The 13,617-nt window shown below is 42.7% G+C and overlaps 1 protein-coding gene across 2 annotated transcripts in view; it reads right to left on the bottom strand.

The window, feature by feature from the left end:
* Positions 1–12,405, bottom strand: part of tubg1 (tubulin, gamma 1) — a 54,774-nt gene extending 42,369 nt beyond the window's left edge. The window contains exons 1-5 of one of the 2 annotated variants that reach the window (XM_060902075.1): positions 12,254–12,405; positions 5,854–5,966; positions 4,912–5,079; positions 4,737–4,805; positions 362–441 (exon numbers count right to left, since the gene is read on the bottom strand). In XM_060902075.1, the coding sequence (XP_060758058.1) occupies positions 362–441; positions 4,737–4,805; positions 4,912–5,079; positions 5,854–5,966; positions 12,254–12,302 (479 nt within the window). In that variant the 5' untranslated portion in view covers positions 12,303–12,405. Of the gene's footprint in view, positions 1–361; positions 442–4,736; positions 4,806–4,911; positions 5,080–5,853; positions 5,967–6,399; positions 8,445–12,253 lie in introns of those variants that run through there. The other variant, XM_060902074.1, reaches the window with a different exon arrangement.
* Positions 12,406–13,617: the final 1,212 nt, after the last annotated feature.

Here is a 13,617-nt window from a genome sequence, read left to right as displayed (position 1 = left end):
GTGCTTTATATTACCTGTGTGGGTCCGAATGAAAGCTCTGGTGACATCGATCACATCTCCTGTATCTTTTACACCATCAGTAGGAGGAGATTTGCGCCTCTGTTCGGACGCTATAGTTAAAAGCGTAGACCTGTGCGTGCTAAAGTTATGCGCGTGTGATGCTGCTATATTTTTAAAAAATTTTAAAAAACAGGTTATTACACTGACAGCTTCTCATTATATTTGCCTGGATACTGACAATGTGCAGGGTGGAAACCGAAGCAGCGGTGTCGAGTTACAGTACGACAATGAGAATGAATAAGTGAGATGGAGTGAGTGTGTGTGTGTGTGTGTGTGTGTGTGTGTGTGTGTGTGTGGTAACCTGTCGTTGAGTTTTTCCAACAGGTAAGAGCCGAGACCAGACCCTGTGCCTCCAGCGATGGAGTGACACAGTACAAATCCCTGAAACACAAATAGCACAACAGTTAGTGTGTGTGTGTGTGTGTGTGTGTGTGTGTGTAGCTGCATACTGTATACCACTGTCTCAGACCATAAGGACTATTTTAGGTGGTAGGGTGCACGCACGCACACACAATTCGCATAAAGATTACTTAGCCTTACCACACACACACACAGCTATAATGTTAGGGAATCAAGTGACAGGGTAATAGCAAAAAAGAAAAAAAGCAGACGAAAGCAGGGTCTCTGTTGTTTTACAGGGAGGGACGTTTCCCGCTTGCCAACTAAGACGACATAAAAAGCCGTGAAATAACCCCCTCGCTGTGTACACGTGCTCCGAAACAGCAGCAAGATAAAGACCGTGCGTCTTCCAGCTCGGCACAGAGACGCAATGCTAAAAAGCAGGGATAAGACACGTTTCTGCTCCATCTGGAGGTGATCGGGATGCCCTTTTTTTTTTTAAATCGCACTTCAGAACACGCCAATCCAAGCCAGACCTCATGACAAACTAATGACTGAAGAGTGGGGGGAGGGGGGAGAAAAACAATGGCTCGATTATCATCGCTAATGAGGCTGATGGCTAATGAGGAAGTTCTTCAGATGAACTTCAAATCCAGGTTTACAATGGGAAGGGGAAAAAAAAAAAAGGAGAAATATCCAAGCAAAACTGATCACATGATCATTTAAAAAAAAAAATTTGTACACACAAATTTGATTCAACAGGTCGAATTAATCGCGGGGAGAACTTTAACTAGTAAATCTCAAAACTGCGCTTCACGACAGGCTGTATTTAAGCCCCGCCTCTTCTCCATTTTCATTGGTTGCCCGTTTGTCTTGTATGCAACTTAAGCCGTTGCGCTTTTCATTTTAACGCGTTATTTTATTCAAACTGTATATCGATGCGTACATAAACGTCATATAATATTGCATCATACATATGAGGCGCTCGACTGTTTCGTGACAGTTGAACGACAGATTAATTTAACGATCGGATCGGTCCGAAGGCTGGGCTGAAATTAAAATTTGGACCTGAATTTAAGAAACTGGATCTGACCCGTACTGTGCATTTTGTGTAACTGGAATTTCATTAGACTTTAAATTAAAGCATGGTACAAAATAAAGCAGGAAAAAAAAAATCTGATTTTTTTTTTCTAGATTCAGTTCAAATCTGAGTGGCACACCTGTTTGACATGCTGCTCATGTTGCGTTACAGTGCACTGTAACACACACACACAGAGGAAAGCTCTATCGGCCCTCTTCCTCATACACGAGCTCATAGATGGCCATGACTGGCGAGTGTCGGCGCGATTCACAGGGCAGAGAGAGAGTATGCCCCTCCCACTCAGACAGCCCAGCTATTCTCATACCTGCAAACTCATGAGGGTTGAAAAAGGTGACAAACCACCGGTAACCCCCCGGCCCCCTTAAACAGCACGCGATCAAGGAAAATAAAGGGAAAAGACAACATTTAAAACAAAGACAAGATTTATTCATTTTTAGCTTTGCAATTTTCAGTTTTGCATCTGATACGTCATTACATTACCATTAAGGAAGGAAAAGTATAAAAAGTAAAATTTGAATTTAAAAAAGTAATTTTTGAAGTGTGACACTGGAAACTTTCTTCAGCAGACCAGTTTATCATTTTTTAGACCTTTTGGCCCGAACAAGCCGTTCAAGGGCACGTTTATGCTGCTCTGCCATGTGCCTCTTTCGCGCCATGCTATCCTTCTTCACCACCTCTGCCCTATTACCAGCAGCACTGGTAGATGGCTGGACACCAAATTCAGCCCTCCTTTCCTTCAGTGCTGCCAAATTTATGGTGCGAGTGAGAGTGAGTGAGAGAGAGAGAATATCTCTCTCTTTCACTCACTCACACACTCTCACTCACACTCTCTCTCTCTCACACTCACACGCACGCACAACTAACTGGTTCTCTGAATACAACCGAGATCAACACACATTACGTTATAATTTTGACAATCCCACCAATAGTTTCACATAAAAATGATTTCTCTTACCCAAAACACGCGTTTATAGATCCTTATGTTCAACAAAAAAAAGACTTTATTCAAACTGATTTGACATTTTTTTCTGTTTTGTTTCAGCCCACAGAAACATCTTCCGTGTCGCGCGTTCAGTTCAAACGTAACAGCCCCGCCCCTTGCGTCATAAAAACGCGACTCACAAACCAGCAAATCACAGGTACCAAAAAAAACCACCCTAAAGCCTCTTTAAATCGCACTCATCGTAACACAGCTTTCTCCGCATACTAAAAATGTTTTTCCGTCTCCAGATGTAATATAGAGTTCCGGAAAAAATCAGAAAATATGATTCTGTGAGCTGTTTTCAAGACTCTGTCCCGTTCTGCATTGCGTTTGGATGATCTCTGCCATCCTCCTATACACACCCGTATTCAAGAAAACCCCGCCTCTATTCAGTTACAATTGGCAGATACTGTCCAGCATTCTGTAAGACTATGGAGCACTTGCATGTGACGTCACAGCCGATCCAGATTGTGACAGACACCATCTTGTCGGTCAAACGCCATATTCCGCCTTCTACTTCTACTTCTGGTTCTACTTTTACTTCTACCTTTTCTTCTGGAAAACCCTACTATATACAATTCTACTACAACAGCTGCGGCTACAAGCTCTCCCTACCTGTGCACGTTTTTTATGTTTTTTGTGTGTATTTTTGCGTGTTGTTCGTCTGCACCGGACTTCAATATCCACTACAACCGTATGGACTTACTGGACATTGGTTTCCAGCAGAAAACGACGGTTTGTAGCGATTTCCATCACATGCACAACATTCCGGACGAGAAAAAAAAAAAACATTCCGGACGAGATAGCGAGACCAGCGGGGTCTCCGTGGATTGTTATCGGAAGCAAAGCGAAGGAGGTGGCGCCGGGAGCGGAAGCAAAAAGCGAGGCTGCAGGCAGAGCCGGCCTGTTGACTAAGCTCAGAAAACAGCCACTCAAATCTCCACTGCCAAGCCTCTACCTCTCCAACGCCAGATCCATGTAAGCAAGACGGACGATTTGGAATAACAGCTGGAATTACCTTATTCTATTCTATAATCGGCTGGTCAGTGCTATACTCAATACTTAAGTGACTTACCCATCCAATGAGGATTCTTGTTTACAAGATGCTACATCTGAGTCGCTGACAAATCCTGAATTTCTGTAAAGATAACTGTCCAGAGATTTATAGGCACGCAGTGCTTCACCACTGAACAGCGAGGGAAAGTTAATGAGGTAATTATACCCATCCAGTGAGGATCATTTTCTTGTTTACAAGATGCTACGTCTGAGTCGCTGACAGATCCTGAATTTCTGGAAAGATAACTGTGCAGAAGTTTATAAGCACGCAGCGCTTCACCACTGAACAGCGAGGGGAAAGTTGATGAGGTAATCATACACGTCCGGGTATTCCGCTGGCAGTTCAAAATCCGGTCGTGAAAACTCCGTCCGGTAAGCCATAAGGGTCACAAATCTGTAGATCGTTTATTTTAGACATATATCTAGTTATCTGTTCATTAGAAAAATGAGCCGTGTAGTCCGTCGGTTGAAACTGATCCATTCTGTACACGAGTGCAGCAGTATTCAGCGGTGTTTTTGACCGACAAGATGGCGGTTGTGTACTTTCCGGTCACGTGACTGCAAGATCTCTATTGGCTCGTTGGAATGTCATCCAATCAGAGAGACGTCTGAAGTATGAAGAAGGCGGAAATGGTCTGAATGTGGGTGTGAGGAGAAAAGTAGTCGTAGTACTTTGAAGTAGTAGTACTTTGAAACCAAATGTTCGGCAACGTAGCCTCGCGCGCCCCCCCAAAAAAACTCTTCGGATCTACACGATTCACACAAGTGACCTATTTTGGGATCAAAACGGCAAATTTCGCCGAAAGGTGACGAGTTTGCAGGTATGTATTCTGATTGGACGGTTGTTGCATCAAGATTCGAACAAGCGAACTCTCGATGATGATGTAGTGAAGGTTTCATTGATTGTTTTAGAAGTGTTGGAGCGAAACAAAAGTGCTCGTTCATCTGAATGTGAAACGACATGAAAGAAAAAAATTCAGCAAACTCGATACTATTATTATTAGAAATAATGCTCATTCACTATTGGCTTAATATTGCATGTTGCATAAAACAAAATCAATCAACCTAGCCAACATGCTGACAAACTAATTCCGAAAATTTCTTTCCTTCCTAAAATCATTTTAAAACTGATGCTTATGAATAAAATAAAAATCACGCACGTGTGTGCTTTTCCCACCAACACACCAAGAACCTCACCTCCAGACTGTCACTGCCATCTGCTTCTCGATCAATGATGTCAAAGATGTCTTCGTGAATCTTCTCCCCCTGAAACAAACAAACAAAAAAAATCTTTCGACGCTAAACTTAAGTGCTTATCCAGGACATGCACACACGACTAATTAAAGTGCAGTGCGAGATGAGGTTCTCAAACCTGAGAGAAGCCGCTGGCCCAGTTATTTCCTGCTCCTCCTCCGTGCTCCGACAGGTAGATGTTCTCGGGGTTGTACAGGTTAGCGTAGGGTGAGTTCAGGATGGTATGGATGACTCGAGGTTCCAGGTCCAGGAGCACGGCTCGGGGGATGTAGTGCTCGTCGTCCGCCTGCAGGGGGAGACGCGGCACAGAGAAAAGCTTTAGAAACCTTATTTCCGTTAAATCCCTTGGGTCGAAATCATTTCATTTAATTTCATTTCAGATCACGGAAATGGCGTGGTCAAGAATCTTCAGAAAGAAATCGTCTCATCTACATGTACAGCATGGAGAAATTATTTTCCTCACATGTTGTAGCTTGTCAGGACGCTAGAATCGGACTGCGGTTTTATTGACCCAAGTATTTATTCCGATTGTATTTAAATACGCAAATATCTCACCGGCTCGTGTAACGAGGATGAAAGGTAAATCCAGGACTTAGAAGGATTCAAGTTTCCCTTATCTAGGTCAAACAGACACGCCCGACGGTGGTCACGTGATATTGTTGCTCGCTTGCTTCGGCAATCTCCGGAATCGTAAAACGCGGGACGCATTCTTATCTCGGCAAAACGTTTTCACGCAGGATACACAGTGTGTGTGCGGCAGCGAAACGTCTCGCAACTCCAACAGCGATAGAATTAGAACATTTTGCCCAGAATTCAACTTTGCAGTCAGAACCTTTAAGTTTGATTCCCATGCCGCTGTCACCCCTGGGTTGTGATAGATCATGCGTCTACGTTTTACCTGGTGAACACTTGGAGTCCAGCGCCATCTGCTGGCCCACTAGCACACCATCTCCAGCGTTTTCCTGCTCCATATACTTTTGACCAGATAGTGTACAGAAACATGCCGATGAAACTCATAATCCGAACTAGAGATTTGAAACCTCTGTGTGAATTTTGTTACCTGGTAGAAGAACACATCTTTCCGGTCCGTGCCCTCGGTGGCAAATTCCTCCACGATGCCCTCTGGGCTGATGCCATGCTCAGCACACAGCTGCTTCCAGAACTCAAAACCAACTGTAACACATTAACCAGCAGTGTTGGGCACGTTACTTTCAAAAAGTAATTAGTTATAGTTACTAGTTACTTTTCCCAAAAAGTAACTGAGTTAGTAACGGAGTTACTTTGTCATAAAAGTAACTAATTACCAGGGAAAGTAATTATTCCGTTACATTTTGTTACCCCTCAAAAAAATCAAATTCAATTAGTGTAATCATAATAAAAGTGAATGTTAAATGTGTTTAATGACTGAAATGGACACTTAACAGCACCAATTAGTAATGTTATCTACACTATATTAATATTTTTGTGGGACAATGTGAGATAAGACATCTATCAAATGTAATATATTTTTGTAGTTATTAAAATTAATGTTACTAATTACTGGCCACTGACGAGGACAAACGCTTTGTTCCTCGACATAATGTGCATTGCACGTAAACACTCTTGCCTTTTATTTCAAGTAATGAAAAGTAATGGCTGTATTTCCAGTGTGAAAGCGCAGTGTTGGGCTGACCGCTCGCCATCGCTGTGTCTTCTGATTGAAAGAGCGCACAGTAGTGCAGTAGGCGTGGCCTACCTACGTATGTTGTCCAAATCTACTCTGATTGGCTTACTGTGCCGTTGTCTCGCGTCTCCCCGCCCCACACTAAAGCAGAGTAAAGAAAGCAAGAAAGCCTGAGCGAGCAGCGTGCCAGATGAGAACAGCTTTAATAAAGTAACGCATAGTATTTTATTGTAAGTAACGGGAACGGCGTTATAACGATGTAAAAAGTAATTAGTTAGATTACTCGTTACTAAAAAAAGTAACGCCGTTAGTAACGCCGTTTATTTCTAACACCGTTATTCCTATCACTGTTAACCAGTGGTTGCGTTAGACTTTTTCATTGTCCGTCATTTTGACGGACAGGGTCGTAAAAATTCCGTCATTGTCCATTATTATCTGTCATTTTATTTTAACTTTTAAATGACAATGTATATAGGCTATAAATGCTATATATTTAAATAACTTGTTTTTTCATGGACTCATTTTCATTTAAAAATTAATTCACAGAACAAGCTTGTATTATTTAATCATTTATTTATGTATTTATGATGCAAAAAGATGAACAGAGATTCTGACGTTCGGTCACTTGTGAACCCATTTTCCCTCCGCTAAAAACATTGCGGCTGTTGTGCCTTAACGAGCATATGAACAATGTTATTTTACAACGTAGCAAGACAATTGCAGTTAAAATATGAACAGTCCACTACAACGATTTAAGTGACAATCTAATTTGACTTGTTTGCGTGAGCTCAAACCTTCCTTCTGGCCCGCATGGATTTAAATTGGCAGCTCGCTTGTGCATAATCCAAGTCGTCAATGGAGACTGCTGCCGAGGCAATTGTCATTAAATTTTGCGTCTTTGCCTCGGACAGACGACTTCTCATTGACGTTTTAATTTTATTCTGAAGGCTGAACCCGCGCTCTGCTGCGACACTGGAGACTGGAATAACCAGCACCACTTCAGCCAAAGTTCTGAAGTCGGGAAACATTTCTCCCAGGGAAGTGATCAGAAGCCGGCAAGAGCCTCGGCTCGGCGGAGCCTGGAACCTGACACGGAAGGTCTTAAATAAAACGAAGTTATGTTTAAATGTTAGTTTGTCTACCCGTGCTCTCATTAAAATGATAGTTTAGCAGATATTCGAGCAGTGATGTTCCTAAGCTTGCTGGGGAAGAATACAATAAATCGACATTTGTTTCATTTTAAAAACAAGAAAACAACCAGCCTAAATGAGCGCTATCGTACAGGCAGGGAAACGACACAAACAACCCAATGCATCTCTTTTTTTAATCGCAAAAATGACGTGTCTTCTGCAGAGAAGGGAAACATTAACACAGCTCACTGTGCTAGTGGTTAGAAAAGTCAGAGCGCGGTCAGGAGCGCGATGGGGGGATGGACCCTTTTCACGTGACGTCACGACAAACGCGGCCGCCATTTTGGACGTGTACTACCAGTAGTTTACCACAGCCAACATTGAGGAACGGCAGCAAAGAAAGTTTTTACTTTCAGCAAGACTTCCATCATGCCACTATATTGTTGTGCACCTGGATGTAGTAACCGTCAACAAACAAGGCAAGGGTTATCATTTTATCGGATCCCGACGGAGAAGATGGACAGCGGCCATTAACGGGAAAGATTGGCAGCCCTTGGCATACCAACGCTTGTGTAGTGACCACTTTGTTGGAGGTAAGACGAATAAAATTAGCCAGAAAAGGCATTACATTGCTGTTAACATTCTGTGGCGGCGAGTGTGTAACCAAATAGGCTAAAATAACCCATTGTAACCTCTTTGTTCTTCTGTAGTAGCTATTGTTGACTAGCTAATGTCAACAACATCATAGCTGGTATGTTACTGTAGCAATGCTTACGTTCAGTCATTTGGATGACTGTTAAAACCTTTCAGTCTCAAGTTTTTCCTTTACTGGATTTACTAGTTTACTGTAATTATGATCCGGCAGCTATTTACACCCGATCCAGTGTAAATAGCTGCCGGAGCCGACGTCTGAGGTTCCGGAGCGCGCTCCGGCTTGCTCCCCCTCAAATTAAGCAGCGCGCTCCGGCTTGCTCCCGGAGTGCTCCGGCCGAGGTTCCGGAGCTCCGGAACCTCGGCCGGAGCACTCCGGGAGCAAGCCGGAGCACGCTGCTTAATTTGAGGGGGAGCAAGCCGGAGCGTACGTCAGTGAACAATCCTGGTGGAAGCAGGTCAACGTCGTTCTCTAAGCCTGCTAACCTCAATTTTTGCAAATACCTCTCCCTCTGCTCGCCCTGTAAATGCCCTACGTCGCTGGATAGTGAAGGTGTTTTCTGCATCTCGCTCCTTTTTCTTTTATGTTTTTCGTTTGTCGCCTTCCTCGCATTCAAACTGATTCGAGCCGAAGTCCACTACATGTCCAAAATGGTGGTCGCGTTTACGAAGGTCACGTGACTGAAAAGGGTCTATACATGAGCAGCCTATGCACTGAACATCAAGACTGCCGCAACGTCGGCTCAGATTGAAAGTGACGGCAGTGAAGACTACGTATACTGTATGTAAGAAAACTCTGCCACAACTTGCCAATCATTTCAATTGTGTGTTTCATTATGTTTTATTATTAGGCTATTATTGTTATTGGTAATGGTAACGGTAAACATCCGTCAAAATGACCGACGGCCTTCAGATTTTTCCGTCATAGCTAAAAAAAAAAATCCGTCAATGACGGACAATTGTCGGTAAACGCGACCTACGACATTAACACAGGTAAATATTTTCCACCAATCCGATTAAAGCTTCTCCGTCAACTGGCCAGGCCGTATACAATCTCTGTTTATATGCACGTCACACAGAATCAGATCCAAAGGAGGACGGTTTAATATCAAACGTTCCTCTAAAAACTAGTCAAGTCAGCGTATTTAGGCATTTTAAATGACTGCCATCACAACAAAAGCTCATCCGAGTGGAATTACCGAAAGAAGAATTTGTGCTGCTTGGCATTTTAATTCACTAGGAGCGTATCGTGACCCAGACACACAAAAAGATTGACTTCACGATTATTCTTCTATTTAACCGAGTTCCCAGTTCAGTCAGATAGGAATTAGACGATGTTCGCCAGCTACAGCGTTTATAACGACACTGAAGTCATATCGACTTAAGTGTCTCGTCTCGCTGCGTACACAAGCTTATGAAACTAATCAAAAAGAAAAGTATTATTTAACACATGAAGACACGCTTAATTTTGAAAACTATACTCTGTACACACGACTAATTCACCACGATCACCTACGGAATAGATTCTGAGCTGTTGTTACAAACATACTCGTTACTACCAATTATGAAACATAAATTATTTCAATACTCAAGAACGTGTATTCTTAAAACCGCAGCAAATAATCGAAGCTGGAAAAATACTATTCACGCCAGTCTTCGTTTCAAAATATCAATAGAATGAGAATTCGATAATGACTGGAAGGGATTTTTTTTTAACACTAATATCTAATGACTAGCTAGTTAGCTCTTTGGCGTGTTCTTCTCCCTGCTGTTGTGCCACGCCTTCCGACAGTCCGAAGACGGCATCTTCCTCCACACCAGGAGTGACGGGGGCCTCTTCAACCCGGCATGCCTCCGAGCAAAGACGAAGGTGCGGAAGGTCCTCATCTTCGCAGACGATGCCGCCTTCACCGCAGAAGCGCTACAGTGACTCATCACCCGCTTCGCAGACGCCTGCAATGAGTTCGGGCTCACTATAAGCCTGAAGAAGACCAACATCATGGGCCAGGACGTCAGCAGAGCTCCCCATATCACCATCGGCAACCACACCCTCAAAGTGGTGGATAGGTTCACCTATCTGGGCTCCACCATCTCCAGCAACCTCTCTCTCGACACCGAGCTGAGCGTGCGGATCGGCAAAGCAGTAACAGCAATGGCCCGTCTTGCGAAGAGAGTCTGGGACACCACCACTACGTTCACACTGCAGGCTGAAGTGACTCAAATCTGATTTTTTCGCCCATATGTGACCTGTATCCGATCTTTTATTGACAATATGAACGACACAGATCCGATTTTTTCAAATCCGACCCAGGCCGTTTGGATATGTGGTCCTAATTCCGATTCCTATCCGATCTTTTCATATGCGACTTCAGTCTGAACCGCCAGGTCGCATTCATCCGACTTACACGTCATCAACAAGCCACAAACGTCACTATTCTGCGCTGAAGTAGGCGGCGGGGTCTCTCAAAAAAAGTTACAACACGGCTTTGATGTTCCTTTGAACGGAGGTTGCAGTCACTACCCCGCAGAACGCCCGAGACAAAACCCTTGCCCTCTTCCGTTGCAACAACAACTGCATCATCGCCAGGTACTCCATGCTGGCTACTGTCATACACAGGAAACTTTAGGTTACTTCCGTAAACACTGGCCATGCTCACTGCGTGTGACGTCGTTGTATCCTGCAATGCGCATGCGGAACACTTTTAGGTCGCTTTTCGTTCATACTGAGGATCACATACAAGTCGCATATATTTGTTAATGTGAACGACCTCACAAAAAAAAATCGGATTTCACAAAAAAATCAGAATTGAGCATTAAGCCTTGCAGTGTGAACGTAGTGCACCATGCTCACGACCAACACCAAAACGAGAGTGTATCAGGCCTGCGTGCTGAGCACTCTCCTGTATGGAAGCGAAGCATGGACCCTTTACTCCTGCCAAGAACGCAGACTGAACGCCTTCCACATGCGCTGTCTCAGAAGACTTCTGGGCATCACCTGGCAGGACCGTGTCACCAACGCCGATGTCCTGGCCAAGGCAGGGATGCCCAGCATGTTTGCCATGCTGATGCAGAGATGCTTGCGCTGGCTAGGCCACGTCAGCCGCATCCCAAAGGACATGCTGTATGGTGAGCTGGCCACAGGCTCCAGACCCACAGGACGACCCGCACTACGCTACAAGGACGTGTGCAAGCGCGACCTGAAGGCAGGTGACTTCAACCCCGCAGACGGCGGCCTCAGACCATGCCGGCCGGTGGTCCACCACCAAGGCCGTCGTTGGGGAAGCCGAGGAAGGGGGAGAGGAGGCTCCGACAACAGCGGAGACTGCAGATGGCATCAACAGACACCCAATACTATACTACACTACTTCCTACTAAACAGTTTTAACTTTATTTGAAATTAACTTTACACCATTATTTTGTACTCCATGTGTACACGACAACTAATTTGCAATCCTTTGCAAAAAAATATACCATTTATATTGTTTATTTATTAAAATAAACAAACATTTTATAGGCTTCAGAGTTGAAGATGTCTCCATTTCTTACTGAACGTCCTGTTTAATTCTGCCATTTGGTTCAAAAACAAATCAGTCAAACTGATTTCATATTAAAGAACGCGATACAGTAAAGCTCTCAGCATTAATAGAGGGATTATTTTATCTATTTTGAGTAAAATACAGAACTGAGATGCTCATTGTTTTGTTTGCATGTTATATTTGCCTAATAAGAAATTGTGCATGTAAACAGTAGCCTTAACTGCGCATGCGCCAGACTACTGGTTAGAGATTCTTCGAAGTTGCTAAGCTAACTGAAAGCTAAGCCGTTTACACTCCTCTGTATAGGGATGCAAAAATCAGAACTCAGTGTCAGTGACTTCACAGCAGCTGATTTAAACCATACAGAGTCAGTACACTTGAGTTGTATTCTGCTGTGCTATGCTAACACCGCTAGGACCGGTAATGCTAGCTGACTAACTGAAGTGATCTGACCGAACCGCTCTGTGCTGTTGATCTTACTCTGGTTCCCACACTGGCCCAGCTGCAGCGTGATAATCTCCCGAGGCATGCTGTGTTTGTGGGTAAATCCTGTGGAATAATGTTTAGAGAGGCGCCGTCAGCTCCGCCACTGAACCTTCCCGCTTCAACACACAAAATACCGCATAACGGTGGAACCCACTGCGCATGCGCCAAAGTACAACTGCCACTTTTTTAGTGCTTACTGCGCATGCGCAGCGACTGTTACGTTGCCATGGAGGCCATTATGTTCAGTAAAAAAATTATATATATATATATATATATATATATATATATATATATATATATGAGTGATTCCACGCTTATGGGTACTGAAATGGGGACATTAACTTATTTTTAAAAATTCACCTAAAACCATTTATTTTTTTACCATCAGGTCACAAAACATGTAATCTTTAATGAATGATATGTTAAAAGATAACTTTAATTTTCTGAGATGTAATAAAAACATATTTATATGCCAAAGTCGGAACGTAACAGAAGTGTTGTGGACATATATATTCTCAATTTTAACAATGTAGAATTACTTTTTGAAACATAGGAAGGTGATGTTTTAGCAAATATAATTAATAAACATGTGTAGTAGAATAAACATACACATTCTTTCAATAAGATTAACATGGTATAGAGCTAGATTGTAATTAATTTGTGACAGACGCGAGATGGACAATCGTAACAGAAGTAATGTAACAGACATCATTTTGGAACTCATAGGCTTGACTTTGGCATATAAATATGTTTTTATTACATCTCAGAAAATTAAAGTTATCTTTTAACATATCATTCATTAAAGATTACATGTTTTGTGACCTGATGGTAAAAAAAGAAATGGTTTTAGGTGAATAAGTTCATGTCCCCATTTCAGTACCCATAAGCGTGGAATCACTCATATATATATATTTCATAAATGTCTTCCATAAACTAAGTTTACACTAGATCGATCTATCTATCTATCTATCTATCTATCTATCTATCTTTGTTTGTCTGCCATCTTTTCTATCTATCTATCTATCTATCTATCTATCTATCTATCTATCTATCTATCGTGCCTTGCAAAAGTATTCATACCCCTTGAACTTTGTCACATTTTTCCACCTTACAACCACGAACTTAAAAGTTTTTTATTGAGATTTTATGTGATAGACCAACACAGAGTAGCACATAATTGTGAAGTGAAACAAAAATGGTAAATGGTCTTCAAAATTTTAAACAAATAAAAATCTGAATAATCTGGTGTGCATTAGTATTCAGCCCCCTGTACTCTGATACCTCTAAATACAATCCAGTGCAATCAATTGCCTTCAGAAGTCATCTCATTAGTTAATAGAGTCCTACTGTGTGTAATT

The sequence above is a fragment of the Neoarius graeffei genome, chromosome 20 (assembly GCF_027579695.1).
Source record: "Neoarius graeffei isolate fNeoGra1 chromosome 20, fNeoGra1.pri, whole genome shotgun sequence".
NCBI classification, from domain to species: Eukaryota; Metazoa; Chordata; class Actinopteri; order Siluriformes; family Ariidae; genus Neoarius; species Neoarius graeffei.
This window is presented reverse-complemented; position numbering and strand designations above follow the sequence as displayed.